The 20,971-nt window shown below is 34.2% G+C and overlaps 1 protein-coding gene across 3 annotated transcripts in view; it reads right to left on the reverse strand.

Annotated features, from left to right (window-relative positions):
* The window catches only part of FUT8 (fucosyltransferase 8 (alpha (1,6) fucosyltransferase)), a 188,049-nt gene that overhangs the window by 54,807 nt on the left and 112,271 nt on the right, over positions 1-20,971 (reverse strand). For all 3 annotated transcript variants that reach the window (XM_012724677.1, XM_004681773.2, XM_012724678.1), the window contains 3 exons: positions 11,945-12,060; positions 11,668-11,830; positions 771-885 (listed from right to left, as the gene is read on the reverse strand). In XM_012724677.1, coding sequence (XP_012580131.1) covers positions 771-885; positions 11,668-11,830; positions 11,945-12,060 — 394 coding nt within the window. The remainder of the gene's footprint in view (positions 1-770; positions 886-11,667; positions 11,831-11,944; positions 12,061-20,971) is intronic.

The following is a 20,971-nucleotide window of genomic DNA, read 5'->3' on the forward strand; positions in this document are numbered from 1 at the left end:
AAAAAAATTGGAGAACACAATAAATGAAGAGAATAAATTTAAAAGGCATGGGTCTTGAGTTTACCCTTGATTATATTTTGTATTTGTTGGTACAGTAATGTAAATGTACTCATTCACTGCTTATACACCAGCTTAACCTGCATCAAAAAACACCCACGGTCTGGTTCCCAAACCCACTCCTCTTATTATTTTTCATCTCTCTTTTTCACACAACCCAACTTCAGCCAAACTAAAATATATCATTTTTCATTTGGGTTCCAATACTGCTTTTTCCCAGCTATGGACCACTGCACACACCAAAGGCTTCAGCTAATTTGCTCTTCTTCATTTCTCTGTGTCTAAATCTTTTACAGCTATTATCCTTTATAGTTCAGCTCAAATAATACTTATTTCCACATAGCTATCCCTGGAATCATCTTCCACTAAAAAGCATTTCTGCTATATCTCCTATAAAATGCCACACTTTCTTATTTTGTTAGTTTTTTGTTTTGCATGAGCACATTTATACATGCATGTGTATGAGGGGGTGTGTGTATGTGGTGTGTGTGTAGAAGTAACCTCTTTAGGGAAGAGACCTTGTCTTGCCACCTTTGTATTCCACTCAAGGAATAACAGAGTGTTTTCCTGAGTAAACACATAAAATGTCTAAGTAAATACCCATAAGACACAGAGCTAGGAAGATTAAAAACAAGGGCAACTCTTGATTTTTAGTTTTATTATGCTTATCTCTTTTTCCCTTTTAACTCAGATTTCTTAACCTGACCTCTTACCTGAAGATAAGTTATTCTTCGTTGGACCAACTCTGTCAGATCTTTGGCTTCTTTTTCTCGCCAATCACCAGCTCCATCTGTTTGACTGAGGTAGTATAGATCCGTCATTATAGACCTATAGAAACAAACATTAAAGGTCTAATTTATTTGTACTTCACCAGAGGATTACACAAAGTCTTAAATGGAGAGTCAAATTCATCACAAAGATTGATGATATAGAAGAAAATGCTTATTAAAGGAAAAAAGGAAATTCAATGTGTACTGCAAACATTAAATTAAACATACAGAAGCATATAAACAAGCAGTACCCCATTTCATTGACAATGATTATATAGCCTCAAATGGGTAAAGGCTACATTATGTCTAATGTAGAGAAAATACCCTGAAACATAAAAATTGGCATGGTTTATTTTTTCAAGTCATGATAATTAAGGCATTCCTTTACCATTGGGAATGAAAGCTGATTTTTGCATTTCTTAACAAATTAGAAAACATAAACGTGAATATTTTCATAAAATTACATTAGTACTTAGCAGTAATCATTCACATTTGTTCCTATCTTTGTCAAGAAAGTATAGTAAGCAAAATTATAACTAGAAGGATAAACACGCAAAAATAGTACATTAACAGATTATGGTAAGTGCAGTCAGCGTCTCAATAGAAGTCACTATACTCTAGAACCCAAGATGGCATTAGAGTACATTCACTGCTTTGCACTCCACAGAATCATCTCTTTGGAAGCCAGAGAGCTCCATGGGTAGGCAGGTGATGCCAGAGAGGGCACAGAGGAGATTCCTGCTCCACACCCTTACCTGAAGGGATCAATGCACCCCTGTGTTCACTGCAGTACTATTTAAAATACAATAGCCAACTTGTGAAAACAACCTAAATGCCTAACAACAGATGAGTGGATTAAAAGATGTAGTATGTATATATAATACAATACTATCCAGCTATAAAAATGGTGAATTCTTGCCATTTGTAAGAACAAAGGGAAAGAGTATAGAACTGAAGGGGATTAGTCTAAGCAAAATAAGCTTAAACAAATACCAGATGCTTTCAGTGATATGTGGAGTACAGAGAAACAAAACAAAGGGTGCAGACCAATCCAAACAAAAAACAAACCCTAAAAATCTGACTGTAGATTTATGGCCACCAGCAGGGGAGGAAGAGTAGAAAACAGACATACATCTGAAGATGCGGCATGTTAATCTATACCTCTGATTCACAGACAGTGTTATAAAACAATGGTTCCTCAATAAAAAAATTAAACTTGCTCTTTATTTCTTGGCCTCCCCCACTGGAGACCTAGTAGGAAAGAGAAGTCCAGGAAATGTAGTTAAGTAAACCTTAGTTCTTTGCTGGTTCAGTAATGTTAAGAAGTTATCATGTTACAAAACTTACCACCTTCTAGCCAGTTTTGAGGATAGTCAAACAGAAAGTTTTTATTTGTGGTCCAAAAAGGGCAAACATAGTAATAACTCAACAGCATTCAAGTAAATGCTCAATTTTGATGGCTCTACTATAAAATTAAATGTCCTAGAGGTGTCCTAAAAGTTGGACATCCAACATTCTTGGTTTTTACTATGAAAATATCAAGAAATCTAGGATATGGATGGTTTACATAAAGGTCTGGTATGAGGCCAGGTCAAGATCTGGGAAATACTATCTTTAGCAAACTACCTGAAGAATAATATTAGCAATTTGGAGTAGAGTACAGATAACTAACGATAAAAAGTTGATTAGGTAACATCTATAGCTCCGAGAGCAAGCCAGCTGTGACAGGAGTCAAAACCTCTATTTCAAAAGCTGAGCTACATTTATGTTCTCTGTATTTTCTGTTAATTTTCCTGTTTTTACATCTTAATATTCTCAAAGTTCTTTTTTAAATGCTGTATTTGTCTCAATTATAACAGTGAAAAACCATAAGGAGTGTGTATTTCTTATCCCTGGTTCAAAATGTTAAGGAAAAACAATACCCCTGAAAAGAGAACAGATAAAATTTAAATAAGATAATTCCAGACAAAAGAATTGAGGTTTATTAAGGTAAATGTGTCTAAGGGATCCTGCACCACGGAACTTATCTCCATAGGTAAATCTGGATCATGAGCAAGAAAACTTAGTTGGGTTTTATCTAAGGCTGCTTTTATTTTGGTTCTTTTTCTTTCTTTTTTTCTTTCTTTTTTTTTTTGGAGATAGTGATGAGTGTCATCATTTCTTTTAATTTTTATTTATTTTCTTATATTGTTCTTTATTTTTGTACAATATTTGATTTCTCCCCTCTGTATTCTTCGGTCCCCATAGTTCTTTGGTTAGGTCTTGGGGCAGAAATAAATAATGCAGAGGATAAAACTGAGATGACAGGGAACTAATGTTTCTAATGCTTCCTCTGTCTCAAGGAGGAATTTTAAGGTATCACACATCTTGGTATCTCAAATGTGTCGGAAGGAAAGCAGCGGACAACAAGAAAAATAGTTTATACTATCATTTCAGGCAATAATTATGCCACTGAGTGACTGACTACCCTTAGGCTTCAGGCCTCATAACCTTCCTATGGAGCCCTGTGACTATGATGTCCCTTTGTCTGCCTTTGCCCTGAGCGGGGTCTTAAAAGTTTCCTACTTATAGCCCCTTATGGCATTTTTTCCTATGCATATCTGACTAGAATTTACCGGAATCTACAATTTATCAGTCACCATGAAAAGTGTTTTATGTATTTTCTCACATTTAATCATCACAATGCTGTGACTGAGGAAATGTACAAAACAGGAAAATGAAGCTCAGAAAAGCTAAGTATTTAGCAATTAAGGGAAAGAACTTTGGGAGTAAATAACCCTGCCACTCACTTGTATCACCACTACTGAACTTCTCTGGGCTTGAGTATAATGATATATATAAACTAGGGAGAACAACGTTTGCCTCATATAATTACTAGGCTAATAAAATACAATAATGAATGGAGAATCTTTTATCACAAAGATAGGCATGTAGAAAATCCTTAGTAAGTGATTTTTTATTTTGATCAAAATCATTCTTGAGTTTGGAAACCTCACCCAAGGAGATGCAAAGGTGTGGACAAGCAAAACAAACTTAGGGCCACTAGGTGAGACACCCCTTTCCACTTAGTGAGTCTTCTTCCAAAGAAAACTTTATTTTAGGGGGGATTTTCCCTTACAGATATTGGTAATCATGATCAGGTTGATAGAGACTAGGCAATGTGCAGAATAAGGACAACTTTACTTGACAATGTCACTGTCCATGGATATTAGGAGGAACGCTGAAACACCATTTAAAAATGATCATGGAGGGCCCTCCCTGGTGGTGCAGCAGGTTAAAGCACGGCACTATGAAGCTAAAGCCACTTTAGCACGAGTTTGATCCCCGGCCTGGGAGGTTCCTGACTGGCCCGCGGCTCCCCTCAGCAGTGTACTTTGTCAGTCGGCCTATTCTGCTCCCCACTTTGTCTCTGGTGAATTCTCTCATCGACCCTGACCTCTGGCCTGTACCCCAGTTCTGTATGCATAAATAAATAATTCTTTACAAAGAAAAGATCATGAATTCCATAGTAGAACAACAATTACACAAAAACATTTTTTCAAAAGGAATTAAAGATTGGAGAAAGAGTATCTGTATTCAGATTTATATAAGTCTCAATCATATCTCCAAGAATATCTTCCTATTTTCCTTTAATCCTCCCTCTGTGTGTGTGTGTGTGTGTGTGTGTGTAGCAGGGGAGGGGGAGAATGGATATGAATGAAAAAAGAAAATAACACTAGATTTGAAGTTTCATAAAACTTTTCAAGACTTTAAGTCTGAACGCAGCAATTCTCAGGCTTGTCAGAGAGAGGGGAGTCTACCTTCTACTGTCTAAAGGCAATAAAAATACAAGTTATTGGGCCACAATTGTTATGACCAGCAATTTGGATTGGACAAATCTACAAGTGATTACCCTACTAATCTTCTATAAACAGAAGTAGCACACTTTATCTGATTTGAAGTCCTTTCCCTGATACGAAATCCCTTATAATGTCTTTTTGCACAACTGCAAAAAGTCAATCAGCATAACTAGCTATAAGTACCATTCATCAATTGGGAAACATACATGACCTTGGTCTTAGTAAAATTGTTTTATATATTAGTGCTGATATGAGACACTGCAGACCAGGAAGGGGCAATGCTATTTTACCAGATTGTTTCTCAACAATTTGTCAACTGAATTGAGAAGTAGCGCATCGACCCAGTAAGCCCTCCAATCTTTTAGTTTGAAGCTTAATAAATGCTGCAATTTTAAAACAAAAAAAGTAGCTCCAGTAAGTATTTTCATAAACTGGTGCCTGGCAATATAAAGATGACAGAAAGAAATAAAGCAACAATGATTAAGTTAAATATGTCTCTAGGCAACCTAAAAGGATGATAGGAAAAATTTTCCATAATATCCTCAGCGACTGTGGTACAAATTTAAATGGGGATAAATCTAAGCACTGTAACTACTACATAAATAAAACCACAATGACAAAAATAATCACTCTAAGCTGCTGGTTCCCTTTTCACTCTTTCAAGGAGAAAGGTCAGGATTAATTCATGATCAATGCTGTTAAAAGCAGCAGGTAAATATAGCTATATTTCTCTGACATTTGGTCAAATATGAAATCACTAGAATGAAATCATCAACTGAAAAATCTTGTGATACTAATGTTTAAAATCAATACAGCAGCTAGTAATAATATGCTACTCTATTATACCATTAACCCCTCTAAATACCGAAAAGTTCTCTAAAAGTAAAAAAAAAAATTACAAAATAATTAGTAGTTGATAATCCAACTACGGTAGCAAACAGGGGTCAGCCGCTACTTGTTACCAACTCCAAAGTAACAGGCTACTCAGGTAAATAGTGCTTTTGCTAAAAATCTCAGCTGAATCCCATATTCAAACAAAGAGATTTGGTCCACAGGTTGCAGTCATGACTGGTATTTAGAATAATGAAAAACAGGATTCACGTTTCAAAAGAGAAACATGGTCTCTTCACTCAGGGAAGAGCATTAAATGAGGAGTTAAGGATAAGTTCTCATAATTAGCTGCAAGTACCATTCATCAACTGGGAAACACATCTGACCACAGTATTAGCAACTTGTTTTATATATTGGCCCTCCCTGATGGCGCAGCGGGTTAAAGCACTGCACTAAGAAGGTAAAGCCACTTCCACTGAATTTGATTCCCGCCTGCCCCGGAGGTGACCACATTGCGTGGCAGACCTCTCCTGGCTCGCCCACTGCTCTCCTCAGCAGTGTACTTCGTCGATCTGCCTGTTCTGCTCCCTGCTCTGTGTGTGGTGAACCCTCTCACGGTCCCTGCACCTCTGGCCTGTACCCCATTTCTGTATGCATAAATAAATAAAATCTTTAAAAAAAATTGTTTTATATATTAGTGCTGATGTGAGATGATGCAGACCAGGGAGGGGCAATGACATTGTTGTTTTACCAGACTGTTTCTCAACTGAATTGAGAAGTGGCGCATCTGTGGGATGCACTTCCACAGTTTACTGTGGAATATACTTAACTCTAAAGAGATGTGATGTTTTAAGGACACAGATATTTATCAAAGGTAAATTTTTAAGAGAGCCCGAGATTCTAAATACCATAAACTTCAACATCTCTTTGGTACTTGTTAGAGGGATCCACTGCAGATTTACTGAATTGGAAACTTGAAGGCTGGGTTTTAGCAATCACCCTCGAGCTGATCTTGAGATCTCCGTGAAGTTTGAAAAACATGCCATAACAGCGATGCACAACAATTCTTAACAATTAAGATGAAACATTTTTGTCTTCCCCACTGATTTTGTAATTTACCTACATGTTGAAAAGATTTTATTGTGAAATATGCTTCTAATCAGATGATAAGAGCTGTATTTCAGATTGCTTAATATATTTATGATCATGACTTTACAAGTTAAAATATATGGGATGTAAGTTTTTTTCTCTTAGTAGGACAACTAACAACACTAGTAATGCCTGTGATTTACTCAACATTTAGTGTTTTATATTGGGTTTCTATGAAATTTGTTTAGTAAAGCAGGTGTTCTGCTCTTAAAATTGACTTAGTTAAAATACGCCCTTCATAAAAACAGTGAATGAATACTGTTCACCAAAAATAGAGGGACTCCCTAAAAGCACAGGTGTTAAGTCTCAGCATGATCATGCTATCACCCATCTCTACAGCCTAAGTTCGATCCCAGGCCAAGGAGGTAACCCACATGGCACAGCAGACCTCTCCTATCTTATCTGCTACTCCCCTTAGCAGTATATTTCTGTCCCTGACTCTGTCTCTGGTGAATCCTTTCACCCTCTATCCCCTTCTGGCCTACACCACAGTTCTTATATGCATAAATTAATAAAAAGAAATAAATAAAAAGAAACCTAACACATACTGATAAATATATATAAAGAATTCTGACTATATACATCCATTATGCTTTATTAACCTCTTGAAGAATCCAAATGAGAGATGTGCAATTTTATTTATATTAAGCAAAGCAAGCTTAACACACAACAAAAATACAAAACAAATTAGGATATATATTTTTTACCCCTTTTTAATATTAAACTTAAGTTTCAGTTTTGTTCATAAAACAAATATATAGGTTAACCTCAAGAGCTCACAGTAATCAGAGAAAACAATGTCCCATGTTCATTTTACTGTCCCTTCTTTTTCCTCTCAAGGAATTATTAGCACCATGGAATAAAACATGAAATCTAAGCTAGTTCTCTAGCTTTCACAACTTTAATGAACTTATGAAGTTCATTATGAACTAATGAAGCAAAATTTTATTTTTAATTTTAATAAAATAATAAATGCATTAGGAAAAACACTGAAAAATCTATGAAATGTAAATGAATACTACCTTTAGATACAGGGATCACTTAAATCCTCCAGAGTGAATCAAACATGAAGTCAAACATGGCAGTGAGTACAATCTAGATTTTCTTTTAGTACCATGTGCCCTGATAATTATTTTGATAAGCCTTCTCCATTTCCTCCTCTACAAAGCCCTAAACTTCTAAGGATACCTTCTCTTTTGCAGGATCCACTCGAAATTAATAAAGTTTCCTGTTTTATTCAGGGTAAGTGACTTTTATCCTGTAACTTGCTCTTTGCAACTTTTGGGATCCTTAATTGTTGAAGAATATTTGACTTCAAACTAATTTTCTGTAGTTATATGGTTTTCACATATCTTTCAATGAAATGAAATTCTATTTTTTCAAAAAGATACTGAGTGTACAATAATTAAAGAATGCACACCACCTCCCCACTCAATAGAAGGTATAACTTATTGAATACTAACTAAATAGTGAATACTAAGAGTTGTGGGGTAGAAATATTGAATTTAAAGTTCCAGTCTCCAGGAAATTATTATACAACTTGTTGTTATACAACAACAATTTACTACACAAAAAAACAAAGATTCCATTTATGAAATTTAGCCTCCTAGTAAGACAAGTCCTCAATTACTTTTGATACCCCTTCTCCCCCCCCACCTCTTTTACCCCACTTTGGTTAGTCATCAAGCTCTACGACTTCTATTGTTTCACAAATTTATCCCTTTATCTCGTCCCTATTGCAATTACTAGATCCACAAGTTCACTATCACTTACTGGGACTGCTGCCAAATCCTTTTACTTTCCTGACACCAGGTTTCTCTTCATCTGGCTCTCAGATGAACTTTCTAAAATGTACCAGTAGGAATAGTAGCCAGAATAAATATAGAACATAATAGCGCAATAATAAGACAATTATGCAAATTATGCATGTTATTTGAACAGACTTTACCAAGGATAATACGTGAACAGCAAAAATGCACATGGAAAGATGTTTAACATTATCAGTAAGGAAATGCAAAATAAAACTGTAATGACATACCACTATGTTCCCATTAGAATGGTGAGGAAAATGTTAAAACTGACAACAACAAATATGGACTAGGATGTTGAGCAACTAAAACTCTTATATCTTGCTGGTAAGAATACAAAATAGTAATATCAGTTGGGAAAAAAATAGTTTGGCAGTTTCTTATAAGGTAAAAAATACACTCAACACATCAATCCCACTCCTATTATTAAAATGATAACTATTTACACCAAAATATGTAATTGATGTTTATAAAATTTTTATGCATGATAAGCCAAAAACAGAAAACAGCCCAAATGTCCTTCAACTGGTGACTGGATAAACTAACATGGTTTTCCAAATAATGAAACATTACCTAGCAATAAAAAGGAAACAAACTACCAATATACAAAACAACATGGGTGAATTCCAAATACGTTATGCCCCCACAAATAAAGAAACCATGCTCAAAAGTATATAGTATATAAGTACATTTACATAAAATTCTGGAAAAGGAAAAGTTATAGGGCTAGGAATAAATCTAGTGACTGTCAAGAGACTGGAGGTGGGGGCATTGCTCTCTATAAGGGGCATGGTGAAACACCTTGAACAATAGTAATGTTTGGTACTTTGGTGTGGTGGTTGTTACAAAATCATGATCATTTTCATAACTTATAGGCTTAAAATAGAAATTTACATTTGTGTACATTTGTCTCTGGTGATTTTTAAATTACATTATATTTATATGTGTTATATAATATATATTCCAATAGTGCTATATAATATAAATTATAGTACATTATATTTCATAGGCTAAAATGTGTACATTTTATTGTATATAGATTATGTCACAATAAAATTGATTTAGAAAGGGAAAAAATAAGAGAATTAGTGTTTCCATCAAAACAAAGTACTAAGAAAGAAAGAAATTCCTTCTGAAGAAGCAAAATTACATAAGCTTTTTCCCTATAATTGATATATTTCTGAAACAAAAAATGTTAAGGTGATTCACAAGGGCTTTGAATGAGAAAATTGATAGACTCAACCTCTAACTGATTTCTCAAGAGAACATAAGCTGTCAGTGCAAAGACAACCTAGACACTATAATTTGAACAAGATTTAAAATGACATGAGGATTTTTGTAATGTAAAAACCACCTGAGATAAATGTAAATTTCTATTTTAATACTAATTCTTAACACTTAAGGAACTTTAGCATTTTTGGTTAGAGGGCACATAACATATACAAATGAATTATCTCTATGCATTCATTAATTTAAAGGTTATTTCTCTAATGTTTGATTGTGTTTTGCTCATTATTTGTATCACTGCACTATTACCTGTGTGCTTGTTATTAAATTACTACACTATAAAGCTATATCCCAAATTCATTGTATTTATGCTTAATACAGCAAAAGAAACTAACTTTCCATTTTTGCTTTCAGTGAAATATCATTACTTAAACTTATATTAAAAACTAATATAAGTAATAAAAGGTAGTGTAAAGAATCATTATAGACTTAAAATGGAATTTAAATTGCAAAAAAAAAAACAGTTTCACAACAACTTTTCATGTATATATTTGTGTATACTTTTTCATTTGTATATAGAGCCACAAAACATATACTCAAAATAATTATTTACACTTGATCTTAGCCAAAAGGCTGAGAGGCAATTCAAAATATTTCTTTAGAGAATTATTTTAATTTAAACAAGACCTCCTGAAAATTAAACTCAAGTAATTCAATTAAATCAATCAGACTTTGAAGTAAAACATTTCTTCAAAAGTCAATTGCAAAATCCTTCTTAAATACTATATGGTCTACCTAACTTTAATCCTCTTTGGGTATGCATTTTCCTGTAAAACCATGATAAGCAAAGCACACAAGCACACAGCTACAATGAACAGAATCTTGATGCCTAGAATTACCTTCATGGTAAAGAAGCACTAAAACCAGAATTTATTAGCATTTGGACTAATGGCCTATGTATGGCTTAATGGCATGGTATGCTGAAAATTTCAAAGGGACTGTCTCACATGTGGCTTAATAATTCAATGCCTATTGAAATTTATGCTACCTTATTTCTGTAGATTCATTAATGCTAAAGTGATTCCAATAAACAGATCTTATTTGTAATTTCACTTAAATCTGCACAGCAATTTTTCAAAATCATAATATTACTGATGATGTTAATATAGATGAATCTCTTGGTTGTGGGTAATTTCTTTCCTCTTCACAGTGGTAGGTTGTGTTAATACAACAATTTTTCTTTTATTGTTCACTAATGAGATAGTAATTGCCATTAAAATCCTACTGGGAATATAGACATAAATATAATAGGTCTAAGAGCAGGTTTCACTGTATTTGTAATAACTGACACATTTATTTTGATCTGCAAGAACATACCAGTACCAAAATGTTTTTTATTCTTTTAAAAAAAGAATAAAAGATGAATTGCATATTCTTAGAAATGTGTCAACAAGACAAACAAATTTAACTAGGCAGACTTCAATTTCTTTCCAGCATTTAAATGGATGAGCAATTGGCAAAACAGTCCTTTTTATCAAAAACCTGTTAACCTCTAATTGGAAACCCTAAATAAGTGCTATTTTCCAACGGTTGAACTAGAAACATAACTACCAGTATCAATTTGAGTTCCAATGTACAAAAATGAAAAATTCCCCAACTCTTCATATATTGAATGTGCATCAAGGAAATGTACCAGAAGATATTTTAATTTTTTTGTTGACTGGCAACTCTACCTTCAGAGTTTACTTACAGTGTAGAGATTTCTAGCAGTTCATTTCAGATAATTATGTTCTAGTAATTTATTTCATTTGATGAACTATATTTTACAATTAATACCCTTTGAGACCTTAGTTACTCTTCACATTGCTAAAAGTGATTGGTATTATTTTTACCATTCAGCAGGGAAATTAAAAAAAGTTCCAGTTTCTCATTTTTAGATTATAATCATTAGTAAAGCCCAAGTGAAATATAAAAGGAAAACAATACCTTTCATGATGTCCCAAATCTGACAGAAATTCATCTGCATGTCTTTGGAGTTCATTTCCTTCTAAATTCTTTAATTTCTTCAATTCACTTTGTAGAAAAAACCAAAGCTCTTTAGCTCCATTTTCAATCCTTCTCCTTAGGATTTCATGATCCTTTCCTAGACCTACACTCAAAGAAAAGAGAACATCAACATTTCAAAAACCTTGATGAAAGAAAATTTTCAATTATTTGGCTAATATCATATATTGAAATGGGAAAACACTATAGAATCACCTACCATTTTTAGTTTGTTTCTTATAATTTTCAATCTGTTCTTTGGCCTTCACAAGCTGCTCTTCTAAAGCACGAACCCTTCCTGAAGCTGGCCCCTGATCAATGGGGCCTTCTGGTATCCTGTAACTCAGGAAAGAAAATGCAAACACTCAGCTTATAAATAAATTACAATGTTTGCTTTCCAAAGGCATATTTATTGGTAACTCTGATAGTACATTAAAGGTACTAAATGAAATTCCCTAATGTCTCTTAAAAGGTATAAAGTGTAAGTACTTGAATGATCATGAATGAAAAAAAAAATTATAGCTTAGAGATGTATGACCTAGGAACTGACTGACTCGTAAAAATGCTGAATAGCAACATCAGCACCAGTGGGCAATTCTTCATTAGTGCTAAGAATAACAACTGTGAAAAAAATGCTTGAAGGGAGTAAGAATGCACACTTCTAACCATGTTTCCATGTTCAAATATCAATTACAAAATTTTTCTAAACTTATCATACTATCAGACAATGTAAGTCTGTGCTTCAAGTAATGAACGCATGCACTTAAGGTTACTAAGCACTGGTTTTATAAGAAAAGGAAAGAGAAGAGTATAAGTACATCAGACAAAAACTGAAGATTAAGTCATCCAACAATATAAAATATTAAAATGTAAAATAAAATGTTAAAGGATGGGAAGAAACTCCATTTAACTCCATTTTAAGCTTTCTTGCTTAAAATATCAACCTCTGTATAATTTGTTACTAAACTGTATTTGCTTCTAACATATGTCATTTTAAAACTTATGACAATATTTGTACTCCATTATGACCACAAAATATATCCATATTCAAATCCTGGGTCCTATGAATGATACCCTATATGATAAAAGAAACTAAATATGTGATTAAGAACTTTGACATGGGAAAATTGTCTTGGATTACCAAGGTATGCAGTAATTGTAATTACAATTGTTTTTGTGAGAGAGATTTTATTACAAAAGAGGAAAAGGTGATGTGGTTATTAGCTGTGAAGATGGAGAAAGGGTCAAGAATGCTAACTCAAAGAAATATAAGCTAAGAAGCTGGAAAAGAAGAGAAACAGATTTTTGCCAATAGCTTCCCTCAGGAATGTGATCCTGCTGACACCTTGTTTTTAGCTTAGTGAACCTTAGTTCAGACTTCTGTCCTTTTCAACTACAAGAGAAAAAAATTCCCATTGTTTAAAGCCACAAAGTTTATGGAGTTTGCCATAGCAATAGGAAAAGAGTACATTCAGTAAGTCCTCACTTAGTATCAGTATAGATTCTAGGAAATATAAGAAAAATAACATATAAAAAATTGTTGAGGCCCTCCCTGGTGGCGCAGCGGGTTAAAGCACTGCACTGAGAAGCTAAAGCCACTTCCACATGAGTTCGATACCCGCCTGCCCCGGAGGAGACCACATGGCGTGGCAGACCTCTCCTGACCCGCCCGCTGCTCCCCTCAGCAGTGTACTTCGTCGATCTGCCTGTTCTGTTCCCCACTCTGTCTCTGGTGAAGCCTCTCACCGCCCCTGAGCCTCTGGCCTGTACCCCAGTTCTGTATGTACAAATAAATAAATCTTTAAAAAAAAATTGTTGAATAATTTCATTTGTTCCACGTTGAACAGGATTATTTTTTCTCATCAATATTGTAACAAAATTATGTATAACAAAATGATGTCGAATGATAAGGCATTAAGGACTTGCTATATGTAAATACATACAATATACATAAAAACTTTTGTGTAAATCTATTGTGAAGACTAAATAAATGGTTGAACTCCCCCCACCCCCTGCCCTGGAAGTTTATTTAAATGATATAAAAAGTCTTATATAAAAAAACTTAGCAGTGTCTAACAATAAACTTTATTGAAATTATCATACTTAGGCTCAGTTATGTTAGAGAAGAGCTATAATCTCAGAATGATTGGCTTACAGAGGCAATTGCCAAGGTCTGGTCCCCAAAGGTGGAGGCACTTGTAGTACTTGGTGCAGCAAGCCAGAAGGATACTATTTGGACACACAGTCTCTTAGTTGGGAACAGGAGTAATAATACCTTGGATAGCAGGGAACAGTACAGACATCACAGGGTTAACACTGAAGAAATTCATGTTATATTGAACAACAGGTGGATGAAGAGAGGATTCATGGGTTGCGGACTAAAGAAGCTGTGTGGTCAGCTCAGCTTAACACCCTAGGTAAAGAGGGCCCTTGCTGGTGAGGCAACAGGTTAAAGCACTGTGAAGTTATCCACAGCCACTGCAGCATGAGTTCAATCCCTGGCCAGGGAGGTGACCCACATGGCATAGCACCTGCTTCTTGACCCACCTGCTTCTCCCATCAGCAGTGAATTTCAGTACATCTGCCTGTTCTGCTTCCCACTCTGTTTCTGGTGAGTCCTCTCACTCTCCCCAACCTCCCCCCCCACCACCACCCTCACTCTCCACATCTCTGACCTGCACTCTAGTTCTTGTATGCATAAATAAATAAATCTTTTTTAAAATTTTTAAATAAACACCCTAGGTAAAGGGAAGAGGAGGTTTGTGGTGACATAGTCCCTTGAAAGAAGGGAAAACCTTTTGGAAGAACAAGGATGTTCCACACAAACTGGTTCCTCAGTAAAGATAACAACAGAGTTCATATTCTGATCTATATATGCTTTTCCCACTCCCTGAGACTAGACCTTATTTTGTGAGGTGCTCTGAGAACACAGGGACCACCCAGTCTCTCACTGTAGCCTCCAGAGTAGAGGATTAACAGAGTGCCATAAACAAGAGCCAGTCCCACCTGAATTCATCCATACCAACATTGGGTCTCTCAAAGTCCCTTCCCACCCTGCAGGCTCAGATCTGAATACATACAAATTCCAGCAAAGGTCAAAATAAATAAATAAATAAAGTCAAACACTGAAGATATTAAAAACAATAATAAGTTATTGCCAAAATGACAATATGCACACACAAAAATAACACATGGATATACAGGAACTGAGTATAACATCACAAGATGAGAATAACTCTCTAGAATCCAAATACAAACAAAAAAGAAATATTTTATCTCCTACCAGACAGAGTTCATAACAATAGAAAAGAAACTAAAGATGGAAGAAAACTCAGGAAGAAAATAAAATCAATACAAGAGAACTTAAAAGGAAGTCACAGAAATACATGAAAACTCAGAAAAGCCAATCAAAGAGAAAAATGTTCAGGAAAACAAATTAATGAGCTCAGAAATGAGATCACCAAACAGAAGGCAGAATTAGAAGGTTCAAATGAGAAAAATAACAGAAATTCAGAAGATAATAAGCTCAATAAATGAGATCAAGAATTCAAGGAAAAGCTATGAAAGTAGCATATATCAAGTGGAGGATTGAATCAGTGACTTTGAAGGCAATAATGCACTGAAGACCAGGTGGAAGAGAAAAAAGATATAAAAAAGAAGAATGAATAGGAAATTTGAGAAACATTTGATATCATTAAGAAAGCCAACATAAAATAATAAGTATATCAGAGGAAGAACAGAGAGCATACTCAAAGAAAATCACAGAGGGAAACTCCCACACCACTGAACTAATGAGTAAAAATCAAAGAAGTTAAAAAATACCTGGAGACGAATAAAAATGAACACCTGATTTACCAGAACCTATGGGGCATATTAGAGGGAAGCATATAGTAATGTTGGCCCACTACAAGAAACAAAAAAAAGAGCTAAAAATTTACCCTATACTGCAAGGAGCTAGAAAAAAGAAGATAAGACCACAACTCAGTAAAAAGGGGGAAAAAAAATAGAGCAGAAATAAAAGAAATAGAAGTGGGGGGGGGAGAGTTTTAAAAGATAAATGAAAACTAAAGCTGGTCCTGAAAAATTAAAATAGACAAAGCCTTTAGTTAGATTTATTAGGGGAGGAAAAGGAGAAAACTTTAATAAATAGAATTAAAAAAAAAAAAAAAACAGGGTAAGCTACTATAGAGCACCTCAGAAATACAATGATCATAAGAGACTACCGTGTGTCCTCATAACAACAAACTGGAAAATCTGAAATAAATAGACAAATTGTTAGAAGCATATGTATCATTCCAAGACTCAAAAGGAAGAAATAGAAGATATGAAGAGACAAATTACAAACAAGGAACTGAAACAATAATCAAAAGTATCTTAGAAACCAAAAGCCCAGGGTCAGATGATTTCACTAGGGAGTCCTACCAACTTTCATAGAAATGTTCTTAAACACATTTTACGAGGCACTCTTTATTCTGATACCAAAAGCAAACAAGAAAATCTCAACAACAAAAAAAGAAAACTACAAACCAATATCCCTAGTGAACATAGATACAAAAAAATCCTCAACAAAAACAATATTAAACAGAATTCAACAATACATTACAAGAATTATACACCATAACCAAGTGGGATTTATTCTAGGGAGGCAAGCCTCAACCTATGCAAATTAATGTAATTCACCATATTAACAAATGAAAGACATAAATTTAACTAAAAAGCTTATATACAGAGAAAGAAATGATTGACAAAATGAAAAGGCCATCTATGGAATGGGAAAATGTATATACAAATGACATTTCTGATAAGAAGATAAAAGATCTAAACAGTCATTTTTCCAAAGAAGACATACAAATAGCTGATAAGTTATATACTAGTGATCAACATCACTAAACATCAGGGAAATGCAAATAAAAACATAATACAATATCATCTTACAGCTGTTAGAATGACTTATCAAATAAATAAGAAACAACAAGTGTTAGAAGGATATAGAAAAAGTGAACCTTGGTGCACTATTGTGGGGATGAAAATTGATATAGTCGCCTAGAAAACGATATGAGGCTCCTGAAAAGTTTTTAATAGAATCACCATATGACTAACTACTCTATTTCTAGTTGTATATATAAACAAAATTAAATCTGGAAACTATTCCTAGCACCTTCGTTTTCATTGCAGTGTTACTCACAATACTGATGACAACCTAAGTGTTTGCCAACAGATCAGAGGATAAAATGTATACATATGTGGCTGATGCATATACATGACTGTATATACACCCTTGTATACACACCCACAGTTGAATATTATTCAGTCATAAAAAGAAAGGAAATCCAGCTGTTTGCAACTGTATGCCAAGTGAAATAAGTCAAACAAAGAAAAATAACTTCTGTAGTACGTGATTTATATTGTGCAATCTAAAAAATGTCAAGATCACAGAAAATAGGTAGAAAAATGCCTGGAGCCAAGGGATGGGAGTAATGGGAAGCTACTTGTCCAAGGGTACAAACTTCTAGTTATAAGATGAATTCATTCTGGTGAGTCTAACGATAGCTGACAATATTGTATTATGTGTGTGGAAGTTGCAAAGAGTAGATCACCACAAAAAAGGCAATTATGTGAGACAATTCTATTAATTAACCTGATATGGCAATCAATTTCATCACAATATAGCAAATCATCATACTGTACACCTTAAACAATTTTACATGTCAATTACAGCTCACTAAAGTGTGAAGGAAATTAGAATCAGAAAAAAAAAAAAAGGCAGTGATATCCAGAAAAGGAATAGCAGTGTGAGTCCTACTATAGCACTTGCTTACTGCTTTGAGAGTTTCCAGTCTAGCATGGGAAATTGGGGTAGGCTTGAATAAACTTCCTGAAGTAAAAACATGGAGCTGAAATAAAGAAAGGTCTTTTAGAAACACCAGACAAAATCTGGATGACAAAGTACCATAAAGGAAACACTAAATAGAATATTCCAGAGATACAAGGTGCCAGGGAGAATAAGTATATGCATATAAAGCAACTACTCAAGGAAAATAACTGCAAAAATAACTCTTAAAAAGAATCACTGATAGCAATACCAGGTATTCAAACAAGGTTAGGAACAGTTCCTGAAACTATCATAAGACTAGAAAACCTTTTATTTCATGGGAGTACAAAACTCAGAACATTTTGGTCACAGCAATGGAGAAATCAGACTTAGACAAAACATTATATGGGTCTTGCCTAGCAATTCTTAAAAGGAAGTCCCAAAGAACCAAACTGTTATTAAGCAACTGTTTCCCAAAACAGCTTCAAGAATATTTTTAATAATACAATGTATCTAGTAGCCAACAGGTAAAAGCTCTTGAGGCTTGGGAAACCCCTAGTCCCTTGCCGTCCATCCTGTCCTTCCCACCCCCTCCACACCCACCCTGTCCCCTCCCCCCGGCAAGTAAAACAAATTATCACGCAAGCAAAGAAAAAATATAATCCATAAGGGGGGAATCAATCACTCAAAATCCACTCAGAACTGACACAGCTGTCAGAATAGGCAAACAAGAACCTGCTATTATGACCATATTTCATATGTTCACAATTTAAAGAGACAAGGATATTGAAGGTATTATAAAGTCCCAAATTGTACTTCTGCAAATGAAAGCTACAATGTCTAAAATGAAAAATACAACCAACTGGATTTATTTCAGATTAGATTTCATAGTTTCTATCTTAAGAAACTGTAAGGGAGAGAGGAAGAGCAAATAAAACTCAAATTAAGTAGAAAGAAATAGGGATCAGAGAGGAAATCAATGAAATACAAATAAGACAACAGGAAAACCAATGAAACTAGAAACTGAGTCTTAGAAAAAATTGAATCTACAAACCTTTAGCCCACACGGTTGAGAATCTATTTCCTAAAAAGCCAAATAACAAATATTTAAGGTTTTGCATGCCATTATGTAGGCACATATATAATCATTTAAAAAGTACCCATTTAAAAAATGCAAAATTCTTGGCCTGCACTAGTCATATAAAACAAACAAATAAAAAACAGGTAGCTGCAAGATAGCCTGGGTAAAAGAAATTGTCAGCCAAAGGATGAGTTGCCTAAAGTCCTACTGAATAGATGGACCAAATCATGGATTGGTTAGTCTTGTCTAAACAACTTGGCCCACTACCACTGTTCCTGAGGCTCCACAACAGATAGATAGTGTTAGATCTTGACTAATGATTATCTCACAATTTCCTGAAGGCAGAAAGCTTTTAGCCCATATGCATAGTTGGAATGTAACCCATGTGTGCAAGCCTCAGTGCAGCCCAATACAGAACAAGTTAAGACGCTACTTTCCTCCTCCCTGCCTAGTAGACGTACCCTTTAAACATTTCCTAATACCCTTCTCAGAAGCAGGCTATGTTCTCCTTTCCCACACTGTGTATGAATAAAAGCCTTGCCTGGTTCACACCAACTAGTGATCTCTAATGAGTTCTTTTCTCAGCAAGCAAAGGAACAACATTTTTGGGTTGGGACCTGTAATTGCTAATAGAAGTTGATCGACAGTGAGTAGAGGGCTAACCCCTAGAGGGCTTAATCAGATTAATGAGTAAACCATATAAAGATGATACAAATTATCAATATCAGGTATGGTATTATATCACTACACAGTCTAGGTATAATTCTGTCAACTTGAAAATTTTGATAAAATAACAAACTTGCTCTCCAATGTTGACTGTAGCACTATTTACAATAGCCAAGATATAGAAACAACCTAAATGCCCCCCAAACAGACAAATGAATCAAAAAGTTGTGCTATACAAACACAATGGAATACTACTCAGCAATCAAAAAAGATAAAGTCATGCCTATCATTATTCACAAGTAATATGATCATCTTATGTAGAAAATCTTACAAGGAATTTTAAAAGACTGCAAAATACAAGATAACCATATGAAATTACTATAGTCCATCAAAAAAAAAGAGAAAATTGATATTTAAAGATATCAATTTTGTTACCTAAAAAGTAACAAAAACATTTAAAATATATATATATATATAAGTCTGATAAAAGAGGTGCAAGTCCTTAAGAGTCCTCATTTAGAAATTGACATGCTGGGCCTAAAATACATCTAGAAATGAAAACAAAAAATCTAAAAAAGACAAAAGAAAACTGAAAGGTATGAGGTACTAACATAAAGACAGACAAAAAGATCAATGTAAGAGAAACAGAGTCCAGTGACAAGCCCACACACATATAGAAAACTGATTTTTTTTTCAAGGTAACTAAGATGATTAGCTGGAGAAAGGGTAATATTAATAACAAAAATTCTGGAAGAAGAAAGGAAAAGTAATGGATCCTCAAAGGCAAAGTTTTCTTAGATAGAAAGAATACAAAAAATCATAACCCATAAAAAAAATGAAAACTGCACAGTGCTAACATTTAAACTCCTCCTTTAGAGTACCAACTGTTATGAGAACACAAAGACAAGACACGGACTAGAAGAAAATATTTGCAACTCCTTTATCTATTAAAGAACTGTATCCAGGAAATATAAAGGATCCAATCTTCAGAAAAATGCAATCCAAGGACAAAAATATTTCAACAGACATTTCACAAAAAAAAGAAGCAGGTACTTTAAAAGATGTTAAACCTCATTAGTCATTAAGGAAATGCAAGAAAGGTGACTGACTATGTGGCTGGTCTGGTTCACTGATTCTAATTGACACCCTGGAATGAAACAGAGTTGCTTGCAAATGATGCTCACTCCCTATTTGATGAGCTTTTGAAAATGTCTACATGTCAGGTTTTTATGAGATCTTTAAAAGCTACCAAATTCTCCTGAATAAAACATTTGGTGAAAATCTTTATTCAAACATGAGATATCTTTCTTGTATTCCACTCTTTAAGGAATTTAGCGGCTCTAACCAAAAATGTGAAATCCACTAAACTCCTGCTTTGCTGTCAGATTATAAAATAAAATGAACTAGTGAAATTAAAACTTTTCTCATTAGAAATATTTAATATTTCATTTAAAACACATTGGTTTTCTTTAAAACTTTCAACAATTTTGCCAAGAAAACGAAATTACAAATAAACAATAGAAAAAAAATAAACACAAAGAAATAGTTTTAAAGGTCATCACAAATACAAAAAAAAAAAATTAAAACTCATCACAAAATACTATGAATATTTCAAGGTCCTAAGTTTAAAAACAATGAAAAAATTTCCAGAAAAAAATTTAAATACAAAAATATATTTAAGAAAAAAC

Source organism: Condylura cristata, unplaced genomic scaffold (assembly GCF_000260355.1).
Source record: "Condylura cristata isolate star-nosed mole 26May11 unplaced genomic scaffold, ConCri1.0 scaffold00013, whole genome shotgun sequence".
In the NCBI taxonomy this organism is placed as follows: domain Eukaryota; kingdom Metazoa; phylum Chordata; class Mammalia; order Eulipotyphla; family Talpidae; genus Condylura; species Condylura cristata.